General features: G+C 43.7%; 1 protein-coding gene across 4 annotated transcripts in view; it reads right to left on the reverse strand.

Annotated features, from left to right (window-relative positions):
- AHCYL1 (adenosylhomocysteinase like 1) overlaps positions 1-19575 on the reverse strand; it is a 494269-nt gene that overhangs the window by 130935 nt on the left and 343759 nt on the right. For all 4 annotated transcript variants that reach the window (XM_082247288.1, XM_082247287.1, XM_082247286.1 and 1 more), the window contains 2 exons: positions 5386-5480; positions 5013-5111 (listed from right to left, as the gene is read on the reverse strand). In XM_082247288.1, the coding sequence (XP_082103414.1) occupies positions 5013-5111; positions 5386-5480 (194 nt within the window). The remainder of the gene's footprint in view (positions 1-5012; positions 5112-5385; positions 5481-19575) is intronic.

Consider the following 19575-nt stretch of genomic DNA (forward strand, 5'->3'; position numbering starts at 1 on the left):
AAGATCCTTACAAGAGGTAAAACACAAGGAGGATTAGCAACCCCAGACATAGAAAGATATTATAAAGCGGTAATCATTACACGAATGGTTGATTGGACAAAAGTAGAAGGGGAAAAAAGATGGGTAGAGATAGATTGTGCACAAAATAATAATCACTTACACAAAACAATTTGGATACCACCAAAATATAGGGAAACACAGGAAGCACATGAACTGATAAAGGTAGCTTATAAAGTATGGGACGGGATCAACAAACAATTGAAATGGGAATATAATTCGCCAATGATATCACTAAATGGCACTAAATATTTCCCACCAGGGAAAGAAGAAAAGTTTGGAAATTGGATAGGGAACACTCAACTAAAAGATATTCTTCACAAAGGGCACATTAAAACACTTCAGAAATTAAAACAAGAAAATAAAAATATAAAAATAGATGATTGGAGATATCTCCAGCTGAGACATTTTGTCAGCTCATTGCCACAGCCGATTAGGTCTGAAAAAAATCTCAATAATATCGAGAAACTGAGTTATTCCTCTACCCAGAGACATGGAGTCTCTCAGAAATACAAAATGCTGACGGAGTGGCACAGCTTGGAGAAACCTCCATTTATAGCAAAATGGGAGAAAGAAATAGGGACACAACTGCAAGGACAGGAACTTGAGACTGTACTAAGGGCGGTAGGATCCACAGCCATAGATGGAAGTACAACAGAATTAAATTATAAATGTCTGCTTAGATGGTACATCACTCCAGAAGTAATAAATAAATATCAACCAGACAAGACAGATAAATGTTGGCGGGAATGTGGCAATATAGGAACAATGTATCATTTATTTTGGGATTGTCCCAAGATAAGAGATTTCTGGATAGAGGTCAGACAACTGACCGAAGAAATTATGGGTGTGCTTATTCCACAAAACAACAACATCTTTAAAAAAAAATATAAAATGACTCTGGTCCCAACCCTGTTGAACATAGCAAAGGGAATTATACCAAAAAAGTGGAGAGAAGAGGAGAGCCCGAAAGTAAAGTAATGGTGTAAAAAAATAAATAACAACTTTAATATGGAATATATATGTAACACACAAGAGGAGATCCCAATAAATATGAAAGGAAAATGGGCAAAATGGATAGACTTTAAAAAATCAACTAAATATATCGAAATAAATAATTAAGCATATCTGAAAAGGTCTATGAGATTCCGCACTTAGGATGGGGGGTATATAAGTAGAATTTAACACCGCACCTGGCTGCTGCCCACTTCAAAAATGCAACCCTAAAAAGGGGAGCACTTGAATGGATATGAAAGAGGAAGGAAGTGATTGGCGCTGCTTGGTGGGGTGTTTTGGGAATATAATTTGTGGTTACTATACTTCTAATAGGATTTTATATGGAAATCTGTTTTGGAATCTGTGTGTGATCTACTAAAATCTGATATCAAATGACACACCTGTATAAAGTCAGAACAGGTCTATGTGCAAATTTCTAAACATAATATAAAACCCTATATAAATTACATCAGCAAATACATCTCATAAGTGCAAATTGTGCAAAAAAGTGCAAAAGTGAATACAAAAAGTGAGGTGCTAAAAAATGATTAAATATTGTCCAAAGATAAATTGGTAACCATAAAATGACAAATAGTAAGTATGCTCTTAAAAATATCAATAAATATAGGTGGAGAAATTAATAATACATGTATGACCATAAGATGACAATTGGTAAGTATACTCTTAAAATACCAATAAATATAAGTGAAAAAATTAATAATATATATATATGACTGCCAATAAATAAGTGCAAAAGTGCAAGAGTGAACGAATTCCTTGATATAATATTTGTGCAAAAAATGGCAGTAAAAAAAGTGAACAATAAAAATATATAGAAAAAGTGTCCGTTTAAATTATCAAACAAATGAATCCAAGCACATGTGCAGTCTCGGTGACTGAAAATCCAGAAAGAGTCCTAAATAAGTGAAATCCGTATATAGTGGTTGAAGTGCTCTTTTCTCTATGCCCAAAGTGTGGTGGGTGGGCAGAAGGAAAAAGTGTTCCCCTAAGCCTGGGGTCCTGCGCTTACCAGATTCCCTTACCCCTACAGGGGTAAACAGCGGGTCGATTTTTAGGGGATCGCTCCCACACACTGGCAATCAGGATCTCCCCCGACCTCGGTTTCACTCCTTAGTAGTTGTACAGATGTCAGCTCAATAGGTTTCTCCAGATGACGTCAGTGAGACGAAACCGGTCGAGAGCGTGACCACATCATTTCCGTCTACCGAACCCGAGGCTTGGAACGCACATCCGGCGGTTGGAACACACGCTATCTCTAAGCGTGCACCGCAAGAGAGGAGGTTGCGGCTCCTATGCCAGACGGGCATACATTTGAGTTTTACATATTGTGAGTACATGTCTCTTATTATAATAAAGCTGTTTTAAAAAAACAATTTTACACTATTGGAGGCTCCTTCCCTTTTCTTCTACATACCCGGGCACTGTACTGGATTTCTAATATACCTATTGAGCTGACATCTGTACAACTACTAAGGAGCGAAACCGAGGTCGGGGGAGATCCTGATTGCCAGTGTGTGGGAGCGATCCCCTAAAAATCGACCCACTGTTTACCCCTGTAGGGGTAAGGGAATCTGGTAAGCGCAGGACCCCAGGCTTAGGGGAACACTTTTTCCTTCTGCCCACCCACCACACTTTGGGCATAGAGAAAAGAGCACTTCAACCACTATATACGGATTTCACTTATTTAGGATTCTTTCTGGATTTTCAGTCACCGAAACTGCACATGTGCTTGGATTCATTTGTTTGATAATTTAAACGGACACTTTTTCTATATATTTTTATTGTTCACTTTTTTTACTGCCATTTTTTGCACAAATATTATATCAAGGAATTCGTTCACTCTTGCACTTTTGCACTTATTTATTGGCAGTCATATATATATTATTAATTTTTTCACTTATATTTATTGGTATTTTAAGAGTAAACTTACCAATTGTCATCTTATGGTCATACATGTATTATTAATTTCTCCACCTATATTTATTGATATTTTTAAGAGCATACTTACTATTTGTCATTTTATGGTTACCAATTTATCTTTGGACAATATTTAATCATTTTTTAGCACCTCACTTTTTGTATTCACTTTTGCACTTTTTTGCACAATTTGCACTTATGAGATGTATTTGCTGATGTAATTTATATAGGGTTTTATATTATGTTTAGAAATTTGCACATAGACCTGTTCTGACTTTATACAGGTGTGTCATTTGATATCAGATTTTAGTAGATCACACACAGATTCCAAAACAGATTTCCATATAAAATCCTATTAGAAGTATAGTAACCACAAATTATATTCCCAAAACACCCCACCAAGCAGCGCCAATCACTTCCTTCCTCTTTCATATCCAATTAAGCATATCTACCCTAGAGAAATGTTGTAGAATGGAAGATATAGGCAAGGAGGAGAGAAATCCTGGGAGGGAGGGGAGGGAGAAAAAGGGGGAATATTATGATATATAGCATGTGAACACTGCTTTTCTCTACAAAATTTTAATGTGTAATCTGTGAAATCCCAGTTTTGGGAAATACTGTTGTAAATTTTAATTTTCTATATGCAAATAAAAAATAAAGTAAAAAATAAGAACAGCTAAACTTTATTTGGGGTTACTCAGAGGCACTTTAAATGATGGCGGGTGTGTACTGATTCATATTTAACATGAGTTTGAATGTGATTGCTTAATTCCGAACACAGCTACATCCTCAGTTAAAGGAGGGTTTGCACACTTATGCAACCACATTATTTAAGTTTTTATATTTTTACTTCCAACCCCCCCCCCAAAAGATTTCAGTTTATTTTTTAACTGAGTTGTACAGTTTTAGGTCACATTAAAGGTAGAAAAAGTTCTGAAATTATTTATCTTGGTCTCATTTTTTTACTTTACAGAAACCTGACATTTTAACAGGGATGTGTAGACTTTTATTATCCACTGTAGATGCCCTTGCAATCTGACAGATTTGGAGTGTTTTTGCAAAGAAGAGTGGGCAAATATTGCCAGGTCAAGATGTGCCATACTGATAGACTCAGACCCAAAAAGACTTGAGTGCTATAATAAAATTAAAAGGTGCTTTAATAAAGTATTAGTTTTAAGGGTGTGTATACTTATTACTTATTGCAAGTATAATGGCCACATTGGGGGGAAGAATACCTAGGTACAAGGTTTTTGGGCTTGCTATATACCATCCAAGGTGCACAACTGACTAGAACAGTGGTTATAAGCAATATGTGTTTTGGCTCTTACAGAAGTTTTCATTTTTACCATCTCATTTTAAAGCATTTTTTCTTATCCTTTGTTTTCACTAACAATATAATAAAATAAGTTAAAAAAAAAAAAAATATCCTAATAGTAAAAGCCAGTCCTCAAAAAGCCATTTTTTCTAAGCCAATTTACAGACTGTTTAATTGGCATGGTTCCACTGGACTGGTGCAGGGCGAATGTGGTGTTTATATTCAAAAATGAATCAAAGTCTTTACCTAGTAACTACACGTTAGTTTACCTTCTGGAGTTGGGAAGATACTTGAGAGTTTAATAAAATACCACATAAAAGAGTTTTTGCTAGAAAACAATAAACAGCATAGATTCACAAAATACCAAATTGTAAATCAAATTATTATTATTATTTTTATTTTTTTTGTGAGGAAGTAAGCAAAAACCTAGACAAAGGGGTGGATTTTGCTAAAGCATTTGACACGCTTCTCCACTTGTGGATAATGTGAAAATTAGTGTCTACAGGCTCAGAAAATTCAGTTTGTAAATGTATAAAACAACTGGCTAAAATAGTATTCAGAGAGCAGTGATTAATGGTTCCTACCCTGAATGGTTATTAGTGGCATACACCAAAATTACAGAAAATATCGGCCTATACTAGTATTTTAGATTAGACGGACTGTGAATATTGGTCTATGCAAATACAGGACATCTCTGCATGCCTACCTCAGCCAGCAGTACAATTCTCTTTCCATCTGGCCAGATTACATGATCCACCTGAGATCGTATACGCTCCCATGTAAGTTCTGGAGTGCGAAGACTGGCCTGAACAGAAAAAAAAAACAAACAAAAAAAAAAGAACTAAGACAGCTATTGGTGAATGAAAATGAATTATGATGTTGTACAACAATTAAAAGATTTAACGCGTAAATACAAAATGTCATTTTTTATGAGTGATGATACAGCTAAAGTTGGATTAAACAGATTTGAGAAAATATAAAAACATCAAAATATATAATCTCTAAACTGTATGTAAAAATGTGCATGGCATGCTGAGTTGAAGGCCTGCTTTTAGTAACTCGGGTGATACACTGCTTACCACATCAATCTCTGTATTAGAGTGTCCCATATTGCACACAATGCAGCCATTCTTCATGCGGTCAAGATGTTCCCGTGTAACCACATTTTTGTTACCTATGAGATAAAATTGGCACAGTTCAAATCCACATTCACAGCCAATTTGTTTTTTTTTTCTTGAGTTCCAATATTTCTTTATTGAGAAAAAAAATGGAACATTGTTGGACACAACCATAACAGTATCGAGTAGAAAAAACTATAGTCTTATATCTACCAGATACTGTTATGGTATGGTACATATTGTAGGGTATGGAAGACTACATAATAAAACAGAAGTGGCCTAAAGAAGGCATAAACGTTGAATGAGGGGAGGGCAAAAGGGGGTAGAGGGGTGTAATAGCAGCAATAAGGGAAGGTTAGTACAGCTATCTGTTTCGGTGAAGTACAAAGATAGTACAAAGATGATATTGCAAGTAGGGTATGCGTTATGATATACTGAGGCACATTAGAAGATGATCATTTGTAGGCGATACTTGCCTTTAAACATCTAAATAGACATGAACTCCAGGTGTAGTTCTGGGGAGATCAGGGTTATGGGATTTGTCCGAGTTAAAGTTTAAAGAAGGACTCCATCTTTTCCTCCCCAAAACAACAGATGCATTGTGCATGTAAATGAATCACAATCCCAGTGCCAATTTCTCTGTATCTTTCCACATTTAGCTGAATACAGCAGGTTTCTGTGTCTGATGTCACTCCTTATTCTGCCTGAATTTCAAAGTTCTCTGACTTCCTGTTTCCTTGCTTTGCCAGTCCTGATACAACATATCCCATGATCCTTTGAGCCTCTGTAGTCTCGGGGCAGGCTATGGGAGTAACTTATAGCAGCTGTGGGAGTTGATGTGGGTGGGTCTAAGGGTTACTGTGGGTGTTTCTGGGCTTCATGTGGGTGGTGATCAGGGGAAAATTGGAATTGTGTTATCCACACTTCATTCTTCTGTGCAATGAAGAGGGAATACGCAGAAAATGGAACTTTAGTCAGAAAATTAAAAAAAGGAATTCTCAAAGTAATTTATTTTTTAATAATAACAAACATGTTATACTTCCCTGCTCTGTGTGATGGTTTTGAAAAGAGTAGCCCTGATCTTCCTATTCCCCCACTGCCGCTTGCTGAGGGCACTCATACACGCAACCCACACAGAAAAATGCATGGCTACGCCCACCAAACACGCGTGGCTCTCACGGTGTCATTTAGGCTTGGTTTGCATCTGCGTGTTTCTGAATGCATGGCAACCTGCACAGAAAACACACGCTTTGATGTGTGTTTCTAAAATGCGCGGCACTGCACGTCACACTTTCATTACCATTCAGGCTGCATTCTCATCTGCACATTTCCGACAGTATGACATCCTGAAAGAAAATGCATGCTTTGTTACGTGTTTCGAAAACAAAATGATGTTTGCGTTACCATTCGTTCACATCTGCCCATTTCCAAACACACAGTGTAACGGACCGTTTCAGCAGACAAGGGGTTAAAATCCGTTTAGGCGATAGGCCCCTTTCTGAGAGACAGGCACAGCTACTGCAGAACACCAAACTCCCGAACTGGATACAAAATAGCACTCCAACCTGGAACCTCACGAATAGTTGCTAGCAGACGAACAGGAAAAGCATACATCAGCTTACACTCCTAGCAATCAGTCTCCAACAGCATACAGTGAATCCCCCCCAAGAACGAGACAAAGCTCCGAGTTGAGGGTAAAACAGGAACAACAACAACATTTATTGGAAGAACACAGCACACTTTTATACAGAAATTGGAACATCCTTCCCCCAACAACCGCTTTCCCATTGGTCAATTGCACAGTACCTGCAGTTCCCATTCAGGTCCTCTTTTAGCCATGCAAATGAGGAATGGAAAATGAGTCAACAGGGATTGGTCAGATAGCTTTGACCAATGCAAGGAGACAGAAGCCCCAGGGGGCAATCAATGTACACAATAGTCAGACACAGAACAATGGTTCCCTAACGAGCCCTCAATACACATTACTCTGAGTGTCAATATATCCCTTAGCAGACAACAGGTGAGGTCATTAGCACACCTGACAATAGGTGAATGGAGAGCCACCTCAGACAGCCCGTCTCCTCAGAACTTCCTGTAATGACCATATTAGGAGTTGACTTCCTGTTCAGAGACCTCATGGCAAATGGGAACAAAAATCTTCATATTACAAGGGAGACATTTTTCCTGAATATGACTGTCTCATTTGTAGTAGTCCAAACCATATTTTCAGTGTTCAACACCCTCCTGGTCACCCTGCATTCACCAAATCCATACGAATTAGAACCAGGGGCTGTTTGCTCGGTAGATAGAATCTACCGAACGGCTGTGCAGAAAGGGAGAAATAAATCCTTCTGCACCGTAAAATTAACCCTTTAGCTGCCGGTCCATAATCCAAAGGCAGCAGGCGGGCAACCAGGCTCCTCCAATGCAATGTGGCGAGGTTGGTCTCGTCACACACGGCAACCCAAAAAAAAAGAAAAAAACATACTGTGGTGTTTCAAAAATGCGCAGCAATGCATGTCATGTTACTAAATGCTACCAGCACAGAAAACACGCACTTTGTTGTGCATTTGAAAAACACATAGCAACATGGCAAACGCATGGCAACAAATGTCACACTTGTTACAATTTGTTTACATGTGCGTGTTTCCCTAAGCATGGCAACTCACAAGAAAAAGCATGCTTTGGTGAGCATTTCAAATATGCGTGGCAACGTGCGGTCAATTACGTTACCATTTGTTTGCATATACGTGTTTCTGAGTGCATGGCAACCTGCAATAAAAAAATGCACCCTTTGCCATGCATTTCAAAAACGAGCAGCAATGTGTGTCACGTCAGTGTTACCATTTACACATTTCCAAACACACAGCAACCAGTAAAGCAAAACATGCGCTTTATTCTGTGTTTAGAAAACAAACTGCAACACGTCGCGTTCGCGTTACCATTTATTCACATCTGCGCATTTCCAAATGCACGGCAATCCACAAGAAAACGCATTGTGCGCTTGCGTTATCATTTATTTGGATCTGTGTGTTTCCGAATGTACGGCAACCCACAAGATAATGCACACCATGCCATTTTTCTCAAAAACATGCGGCACATCTGCGCATTTCCGAACACATGGCACTCTGCAAGAAAAAGCTCATATTTTCTGTGTGATACTGGCGCTGGAAGTCACGTGACTTTCATGTGGTGCTGTGTGTACCAGGGCTGTCTATTCCTCCCTCCCAGCAGCAGCACAGCTAGCTATCAGAACAGGCTGTTTATGAAGGTGTGTACTATGCGATTTTAAATGATGCTGGGATCTTGGGAGATTTGGACTCTTCCTGTAGGTGTGACTGGACGAGGCTGAATGCTAATTAGGATGTATTCCATCCCACCTACCCACCATCAGAGCTGTGAAGGAAGTTACATCAATTGCAGGGTCTGAGATTACAGAGGGGTGTGTTCAAGGCTAGAGATGGAGCAGGAAGGGGCTATGGTACGCATTCACCCAGAATATCAGGAGATCTGCAGACAACAGAGAAACATGGTACAGATGTATGATCTATGCTGGGACTGATCATTCCATTCAGCTCTAGTGAAAAGAGAGTTGGAGTTCAGCTTTAACCACTTTAAGACCGGAGGATTTGGCTGCTCAATGACCAGGCCCTATTTTGCGATTCGGCACTGCGTGACTTTAAGGGACAATTGCACGGTCGTGCAAGGCTGTACCCAAATAAAATTGACATCCTTTTTTCCCCACAAATATAGCTTTCTTTTGGTGGTATTTGATTATCTGTGTGATTTTTATTTTTTGCGCTATAAACAAAAAAAGCGACAATTTTGAAAAAATAACAATATTTTTTACATTCTTTTATATGAAATTCTCAAAAAAAAAACGTAAACATTTTTTACATTTTAGGCCAATTTGTTTTCTGCTACATATTTCTGGTAAAAAAAAAATGCAATAAGCGTATTTTGATTGGTTTGCGCAAAAGTGATTGTGTTTATTAACTACGGGAAAGATTTATGTCATTTTTTTTTTTTTTTTAGTAATGGCGGCAATATGCGATTTTTTTCGCGGGACTGCGACATTGCGGTGGACAGATCGGGCCTCTAACTGACATTTTAGACACTTTTGGGGGTACCAGTGACATTACTACAGTAATCAGTGCTAAAAAATAGAATTTCTGTAAGATCTTACCATAAAATTCTTTTCTCTGAGTCCTCTGACAGTCGCCACCCTCTCATACAGTCATCACTTATGGGTATTGACCTCTTATCCACAGGAGTAAGCTGGGCAGAAGATTTTGTTAGAAACATTCACAAAACTTTGCATAGACACACCTACAGGGGGCTGTCCCATTGGTCCAATACCCCCGGCTAACCTTATTCCCAATTCAGTTTGGTAGCAAGCAGTAGATAGTCCATGAACCCCAAAAGAGGGGCGGGGGCGGCGACTGTCAGAGGACTCAGAGAAAATAATTTTACGGTAAGATCTTACAAAAATTCTATTTTCTCTTACGTCCTCTGACAGTCGCCGCCCACTCATACAGTCATCGCTTATGGGATGTCCCAAAGCAGTGTAGATATGAGGGGTGGGAAATGCAACCGTCTCAAAGGTAACGAAGTACCCAAGGTCAGATAAAAGAACCATATCTGAACCAAAAAGGTAACCCACTGGGTAACAGGAAAGCTCAACAGGAGCGAACAAACCCAGGAAGGCAAATTAACCAAGGGGGAAAAAAACCCAAAAAGGAGGGGACTGGCTAAAAACGCCATGTCTCCCCCAAGTACTGCTGCACTCAGAACTCTGCGGCCAAAGAAGGCATCTGCCGATGCCTAAACATCAAGTTTGCAAAATTTGTAAAGGTGTGCACGGATGACCAGGTCGCCGCTCTGCACCCCCGGGACACCGACGCCTGATGGCGAAAGGCCCAAAACGCACCCACTGCTTGGAAGAGTGCGCCGTGACAGGGAAGGGCAGAACCCATCCCCTAATGAGCTTGTACAACCGTCCATCTGAACCATTCAAAAATGGTTGCCGCAGATGCAGCCATACCCTTCTGAGGTCCCTCAGGAAGGACAAAAAGAGAATCCGACTTTCTGAAGGATATGGTAGACGACAGGGCAACCCTGATTGCCCTGACAACATCCAAAGAATGCAAGGAAAACTCCTTAGGATGCTTAGGATTCGCACACAGCGAAGGCAAAACAATGTCCTCATGGAGATGGATTTCAGACACCACCTCCCAAAGGAAGGAGTGATGAGGTCGCAAGACCACCTTAACCCTATGAACCACCAGGTAGGGGGAGCGGCAAGACAGTGCCGCCAACTTCGTCACACTGCGAGCAGATGTGATCGCCACCAGAAAGGCGACTTTCCGTGACAGCGCAGGCAGAGGAATCACCCTGATGTTCTTAAAGGGAGGACGTTGCAAAACGGACAGAACTAAATACAAGTCCCCAAGGGGGTAAGAGCGCCCTCCGAGGGGGGGGGCAGATGACGTACCCCTTAAATAAAGGTGCAGATCAATGGATTTTGATGCCAAGGGGCGCAGGAAAAGAATGGCCAGCGCAGATAGCTGACCCTTAATAGTGGTCAGCGCATGACGTCAGTCCACACCGGATTGCAGGAAGGCTAACACCCTCGCCACCGAAAAAGGAGCGAGGATGTAAACCCTGCGATTCGCACCAGGCGAAGTAAGCCTTCCAGGTACGATAATAAATCTTACCGGACGAGGTAAGGAATGATCGCCGATGAGAGACCCCGATCTCTCAAGACCTGGCTTTTAACAGCCACGCCGGCAAAGCCAGCAACTGTAAGCAGGATGGAAGATCACCCCCTAAGACAACAGATCGCCTCGTAAAGGGGGCCGCCAGGAAGGCTCGACGACCATTTGCATGATGTCCTCGTACCAAGACCGGCGCGGCAAGTCCGGGCCCCCAGGACCACCAACCTCTGTTCCGGGACCAACCTGCGAAGGAACCGTGACAACAACTGGATCGGGGGGAAGGCGATACTGATTCCAAGGCACCACCAGCGCGTCCGAGGCGGCTGCCAGAGGATCGCGTGTTCTTGCCACGAACCTTCCCACCTTGTTGTCTAGAGGAGGCGCACCATCGCGCACACAGCATCTGAAAAACCTCCGGGTGTAGGGACCAATCCCCCTAGTCCGGGGTCTGGCGACTCAGATAGTCGGCCTGCCAGTTTTCCACACCCAGAATGTTTACTGCCGAAAGCGCCGAGACCTGCGTCTCGGCCCAAGACAGAATCTCGGCCACTTCCTTGGCCGCCCGGGCACCCTTGGTGCCCCCTTGGTGATTGATGTACGCCACCGCAGTGGTGTTGTCCGTCTGTACCCGCACAGGGTGGCCCTGAAGACGATCCCACCAACGGAGCAAACATAGACTGATCGCTCTCAGTTCCAAGACATTTATCGGTAGGGAGGATTCCTCCTCCAACTAAGTGCCCTGGGCAGACAATTTGTCCAGAACGCCACCCCAGCCCGACAGGCTGGCATCCGTGGTGAGCACTGTCCATAACAACAGCCGGAAGGATTTCCCTTCCATCAGAGCCGGAGACTGGAGCCACCACAGAAGGTCCGCTCTGACCCGGTGACTCAAAGATATCCTCCTTTCCAAGGACTGAGGATGCCTGTCCCACCTGGCTAGGATCTCCGCTTGCAGAGATCGCGTGTGGAACTGTGCAAACGGTATTGCCTCGAAGGCTGACACCATCAATCCTAGGGACCGCATGCAGGTCCTGAGTGATGAGGATTCATTGTCCCGAGGGACCTGACCTCATTCTGCAGAGTCCAGGGGTTGTCCTCCGGCAGGAAAACTCTAATATGGGCTGAGTCCCGGACCATTCCCAGGTAAGGGAGATGAACAGAAGGGGACAATGTCGACTTCTGAAAGCTGATGGCCCACCCGAACTCCTGGAGCATCTGAACCGTGGTTGACAGATCGCGCAACAGAGTTGGACTGGAACTCGACCTTAACAGGAGATCGTCCAGATATCCAAGGATTGCGATCCCCTGCTCCCGCAACAGGGCCAGAACAGGAGCCAAAACTTTGGTAAACACCCTTGGAGTCGAAGCGAGACGGAAAGGTAACGCCACAAACTGATAGTGCTCCTCCGCGATTGTGAATCAGAGGTACCTCGGATGACCCTTGAATATAGGGATGTGTAGATACGCATCCTTGAGGTCGATTGAAGCCAGGAATCTCCCGGGCTCAGAGAGGCCACCACCGATCGGAGGGATTCCATACGGAATCTGTGAACCCGCGCAAAGCGGCTTAGAAACTTTAGGTCCAGAATCGGACGCACTTTGCCCTCCTTTCTGGGCACCGTGAACAGATTCGAGTAAAAACCCCCGAAACCTGTGCCGATGTGGCACCGGGACAATCACCTCCTGGGCGAGGAGAACCTGAACCACCCGTTGGAGATCTTGGAAAACGATCTGGGGGTCAAATGAAGATTTGAGGGGAAGAATCTGTCTGCTTGGCGCGATCGAAATTCGATCTTGTACCCCGACCGAATGAGTTCCTGAACCCATCTGGTCGTGCCAGAGTGGGCGGCTTTAGACTTGCCCGCCCGAGGCTTCTTCTGGCCACCAGAGGCCTAGAAGGATTTGCCCTTGTCTTGTGTCTTAAAGGCACGAAAGGACCACTGGTAAGGTTTAAAGGAAGGGCCTGCTTACCGCGGAAAAAACGTACCCTTGGAAACATGAGGCAGCTGAGTGCTTTTACCCCCAGAGACCCCCCTTAACTAACTCGTCCAGGGAGTCCCCGAAAAGGCTAAGGGATGTCAGACACCATCTGCCTGGGAGTCTGGTCGGCCGACCAGCTCTACAGCCACACAGAGCGACGAATTATCACTGCAACAGCAGATCGCATCTCACAGGACTGAATAATTTGGTCCACCATCTCCAAAGTAGCAGGAGGGGCAGAATCAGCCACAAGCGTGCGTCTGAGCACCTTAGTCCACACCACCACAGCCTGAGAGACCATTACTGAGGCGAACACAAGCGCCATCAAGGGACCTGCCACCATATAGGAGTGGCGGGCAAGAGATTCCACCCGCCTATCCGCCGGGTCTCTAAGCACCGGATAAGCCTCCATGGGCATCAGAGTGGCCTTGTGTAATCTGGATACCGTGTGGTCCACCTTAGGGGCCACAGTCCAGCGCAAATCCATTGGAGACGCAAAGGGATAACGGTACTGAAACCGCTTAGGTACCACAAAATTGCGATTTAAATTGCGCCATTGTTCATTCAGTTTCATGAAACTCAGCAGGACAGGGAAATACCTGAGCAGCTTTCTGGGTTCTGCGGGTCCCAAAAGAAGACCGCTTACCCGGCGGGTGGGGCTCATCCTCTTAAGTGTAGCGTGTCCTTAACAGAACTAATAAGCCCAGGCATGGCAGCGCGTTCTTTGGCCAACCCAGAGGGGGAGTCGTCCCCCTCATCATCCTCCTCCCCTTCTGACTGAGAGGACTGGGACCCTTCAGGGGGCACACAGTCCATGGCAACCATTCTAGCTCTGAATCAGAAGACTGAGAAAGCCTGGGCTGTTTTCTAGAGGCTCGCTCAGACATAAACAGATCCACTTTAGACGCCAAAGACGCAATGCAGCAGTAAGGGAGCCCATCGCAGAGGATTCAGGCGTGCCTGCCCCAGCTGGGGGGGGAACGTCCTGTCCTGGGACTTCATAACACACATTTAAAAAATGTATGGCGCTGGCCCTTTAAATAAGTGACAGCGGCGGATTCCACCGTAATGAGGACTAGTCTATAGCACTAAGGCACCGAACATAATACTGCCAGCAAAGGTAGTACCCCAAAAAAAACAGACCCCCAGAAGTGTTATCACGCTCCCAGCACGATCATCAGGAAGAAGGAAATTACGTCACACCGCTAGAGGCCCAACAGTGGTCTGAGCTAACCAAAAATGACTGCCAATGAAAAGTAATGGGTAGGCTCCGGGAAAATGGCCGCCGAGCACTAAGCAAAGAAACATTGCCACACGCAAGATGGCGCCTGAAGGGCGCGAATTACACTAGAGAAAATGGCTGCTGACTGCCCATACATGAAGCCAGAACAGCCTGCCACATCCAAAATGGCGGCCCCGCGATTTTTACACCGCAGCGGCCCCCACAACCATGCCTGTACCCCCAAAGTGACACAACACACTCCCGAGGGGCTCAGGGACCCCCGCAAACCCCCCACAGTGCGGGATGACCGCAAATAGCGCCCCAGCAGGGACCGTGAGGGAGACACCGGGACCACACAGACAGACATGAGGGGGATCACATAGACTCTCAACAGACTGTCATCCCCATGAGAGAAGGCCCCACACACACACCCCTGGGCATACAATGTCATAGACAGAGGGGGTAGCATGGTACTCACCGATCCATGCGAATTCGTGGGCGCCGCTCTGCGACGGGAAGCCTCCCACCCCGGGTGGTGGGGGTGCCGTCAGCCAAAACAGGATTCTAGCAACACACGGTGTACCGCAGTTGAGGCATCCTAGCGAAGTGGCCACTTTGCGGGCTTTGACCCTGTGGACAGGGACAGGTAGTTTGCGAGGTCAGGGCGAACGCGTAGCCTGCTAAATGCTCGATGGCGGGCTGGGATTCCGTAAGGCTCTAGTACAACCAGTCCGATTCCCAGCTCCCCAAATGCTGTAGTCTTCCGAAGTCTGACTAACTAAGCGCAGGAACAAATAAAAAGCTATCAGAGCAAGAAAACAAACTTAGCATAAAATAAAATGTAAGAAAACAGAAGAAAAGGCTGAGACTGTAGCCCCAGCACAGGGAAGCCTATCTTACTCCTAACTAGGCAAAAGACAAACTGAATTGGGAATGAGGCTAGCCGGGGGTATTGGACCAGTGGGACAGCCCCCTGTAGGTGTGTCTATGCAAAGTTTTGTGAGTATTTCTAACAAAATCTTCTGCCTAGCTTACTCCTGTGGATAAGAGGTCAATACCTATAAGTGATGACTGTATGAGTGGGCCGCGACTGTCAGAGGACATAAGAGAAATATGCACTGTTACTGTAAAAACCCCCCATTGTGGGGGGTTCTTTACTGTTAGGGCTACAAGATTGTGGAATTCTCTACCACAAGAGGTGGTTTCTGCAGGTAGTATGGTGGCTTTCAAAAGACTACTAGACGTACATCTCAAGGATCAGAACATTCAGGGGTATACGAGATGATTACAGCCACACACACCTACACAGGTTGAACTGGATGGACTATTGTCTTTATTCGACCGCACCTACTATGTAACTGTGTAAGAGAAGGGGTTAACAGTATGGGTGATCAAGAGGTTAAATGTGTCCCTAGGGGCGTGATTCTAACTGTCAGGGGGCGTGGCTTGTGAAGTCATCACAGAGACATGCGATCCTATATAGCAGGATCACATAGCCTCTGTGATTAATTCAGGGAGAATGACAGACGGCTGTGTTTACATCAGCCGTCTGTCCTTCTCTCTCAGCTGCGAGAGATCGCGAGTGGCCGGCAGCCATTGGAGCAGCCAGTCACACGCACTGGCTCCCCAACTGAGTAAGGAGGAGGAGCATACATGGTGACCCATGGAGTCTTTCCCTCCCCCCATATGTTTAACAGCTTAAACGGGCCATTATAATAGAATTGTCCCCTGGAGGAATCAGACTCCGAGTGAAGGAATTGTGGTCCCTGCAGACTCGAGCAACCAGGAACAAGTGGTTATAAGAGGATAAAGACAGTTTGGAGGTGGTCCCTTGGCTTTATTTTACTTTCAAGTTTTTTTGACCCCCATTGAGGGTCCAGGTGAGCGCGGTTCTTGGAGGGGTTCTGAGTCACCCTGCACTGGATTTTGGAGCACTTGAGCACCTTGTTGCATTATTATCAACACCTCATCACTTATAATTGACTGTTTGCTTGCACATTAATTGGACTCCTTTTTATACCTAAAAAAATCTTTTTGATTTCACATTTGTCAGCACTGGTGCACTTTCATACACTGATGAATTGTTTACCACATATTTAATGGTATTTATTAACACTGCACTTTATTTATGGTTTGATTGTATATTATACATTCATCTACAAGTTTTATATGGAGGTATTAGTTATTTTTGCAAGCACTGTTTTTCTTGACTATAAAATTAATACAGTAAGAAAAAAGTATAGGGTGATAAATGCGCTGTCACGTGTGTACCTGAGTGGGAGGATTCCTCTAGATTCGGATTCAATCCGATTCTACATGCAGCCAACTCTAGTATTTCTCACTAAAATACCAATAACAATCTAAAAAACACAGTGAGTCGGCGCACAATAGAAGAGATCTCAGAAAAAACTCAGACCGAGTCAACCAATCGCAGCAAGACCTCTCAAATATGATAAGAAAGGGGTCTCACCATAAATATGTACCAATGATAAGAAAGACCAAATAAATACTCTATAAGCAGATAAAAGGTCAGCAGGTTAAAACAAAAAACATAAAATCCAACTCTTGTAGGCTGATCCGATTCCTTAAAAAAATCCCTATATCCGTCTAGGATATATGAAGATAGGAAAATATATCCGACTTGTAGACAACTCCCAATCTATAATCAAAGGAGATATTAAAAGACGTATATGATGCGAATCCTAAAATTGATCCAATTCCTTAACATTAATCATAAAATTGTAATCTAAAATATCTGTTCCCAGTGGAATTATGGCTTCTTTTCCTAAAACAACACAATATGAGATGAAACAAGCTAAATAGTCGCAACAGCCGACTGGATCGCAATACTGGTTCATTAATTCACGAATATAGCCAATATTCTCACAAATGAATCAGTAATGATGCATGTGTAACCAAAGATCGTAAATGAACTAAAATAAATAAATAGTGTTGTGATATATCAATGCATAATTATCAAAACATCAAATGTTCATAAATAACCAAAGATGAAAAAGGATGTGTAAAATTAAATAAATACGTATACAATCTTGATTAATAATTCCAAGTGCCTAAATAAATCTGGTGCAGTGATCAAATAAATATAAATCAATATTTCTATGTGCAGTCAACAGTCCATGTGCATATAAAATGAAGTCTTGTGCAATCAATAATCCTTGTGCAGTGAATACGATGGGTGCAGTGATAAGATAAAGTTCATCCGTGCACAAATAATAAGGTGACAGCTAGTGATTCTCTTAGGGCAATATTGTGAATATCCCGTGCTGTGATCCGGGGTGAGCCGTGATAATATAGGCGCAGTGGCCGCTCACCTCACTGCACCTTTTTAGGCACTTTTAGGCTGGTCTCTCCCCCTAGGGGTGGAATGCTGGGTTACTCTGGTAGCGAGAGATACTCCGACCTCCACTCTATACTCCACAGCTATCGATCCCAGATTGGCTCCAAACGGTACCAGTGTTTCCCAAAAAAAGAGGATAATACCCAATCGTGAAGCAAGTAAACACTATCTTTATTTGTTAAAAGCAGGGGGAATACACTCACATTTTAGAAGTAAATAACAGGCAGAGACGAAACAGTGTTGCCGCACTCTTGCGGTGTTGATTCCTGGGCACCCTGTGGCCCTCTACCACTGACAGGAGGTTGAACATCTGTCTGGTGACGTCGGAAGCCTGCCTGCCCGTAACAAATCCAACCTGGTCATTGCGCACCAGAGAAGGGGTGACCTTTGCTAGTCTCTGCGCCCATATCTTTGCGTATAACTTCAAATCTGAATTCAGCAAGGATATGGGGTGGAAATTCTGCGGAACATTAGGGGCTTTCCCCGGTTTGGGCAGCGCTACTATAATAGCCTGAAGCATCTCTACGGGGAAAAAGGATCTAGTCATAGCAGCATTAAATACTCTACCTAGGTATGGTGTCACAACAGAACTAAAGGTTTTAAAGTATTCGGCAGAAAAGCCATCTGCCCCTGGCGACTTATTAGAAGGGAGAGATCCAATAGGCAGCTCTATTTCCTGCTCCGTTATGGGGGCATTTAAGTGAGCCAACATTTCCTCCGAGACCATTGGTAATCGGAGCCCACCGAGGAACTGCTGGATACCCTCCACCGACAGCTGTTGCGTAGCGTTATCGTCCTTTAAGTTATATAGATCAGCATAATACTTAGCAAAGGCATTGGCTATTTCAGATGGATGATGCACAGTGCGAGAGGTATTAGGGTCCCGTATAGATGACAATTTAGATTGCTGTTGTCTCTTCCTAAGATAATTGGCCAACAGTTTACCGGTTCGATTTCCCTGGGCATAAAACCACGCTTTAGAGCAAAAAAGCAAAGATTGATGTTCCTCCAATTATTTAGTCCTAACTAGTGTTCTGCACTCATTCAGTTCCTGCAACAGTGCAGTAGTAGGGTTGGATTTATGCTGAGCCTCTAGACCCTTAAGTTTAGACATGAGAGATGACATAGCCCTTGTTCGTTCTCTTTTAACTCTGGAGGCCAACTGAAGAAGTAGGCCCCTAACATAAGCCTTATGAGCACACCACAAGGTAAAAATGCCAGTGTCAGTCCTATCGTTATGTTAGAAGAAGTCCTGAATCTTACCCCGCAACCGCTCCCCATGGCCTTGGTCCTGGAGAAGAGAGACGTTATTGCGCCACAGATGCACAGGTGCAACATTATGATTCTCCGCGACAACCATCGAGACCGGGGCGTGATCAGACCAAGAAATAGTGTGTATAGTGGCTGACTCCACCAAGCGCAACACAGATAGGTCTGCTATAAAAAGATCCAACCTAGAGTACGACTGGTGGGGAGCCGAATAATAAGTGTAGTCCATCTCCGTGGAATTTACACACCTCCACAAATCATAAAGATCAGAAGAATGCAAGAACCTCTGCAGTGTGGTGCGTGCATGCGTCTGAGGGGGAGAACAGTCTATAGATGCATCAGTAATACAGTTGAAATCCCCACAATACAGGAGGAGACCCTTTTTGACTCGATCCACTTTTTTGGTCAGTGATCTTAAAAATCGAAGTTAGCGCTGGTTAGGGGCATAGACGTTGACGATGGTATATGTGACATTATTAATGTCACAGATCAGCACTAAATAACGTCCCGCTTCGTCAACTAACGTATCGTGCAACTTAAATGCCACAGACTGGGCAACAGCTATAAGAACCCCTTTTTTTTGGATGTACCGGAGGCAGTAAATA

The sequence above is a fragment of the Pelophylax lessonae genome (genome assembly GCF_965119305.1).
Source record: "Pelophylax lessonae genome assembly, chromosome: 2".
Lineage (NCBI taxonomy): Eukaryota > Metazoa > Chordata > Amphibia > Anura > Ranidae > Pelophylax > Pelophylax lessonae.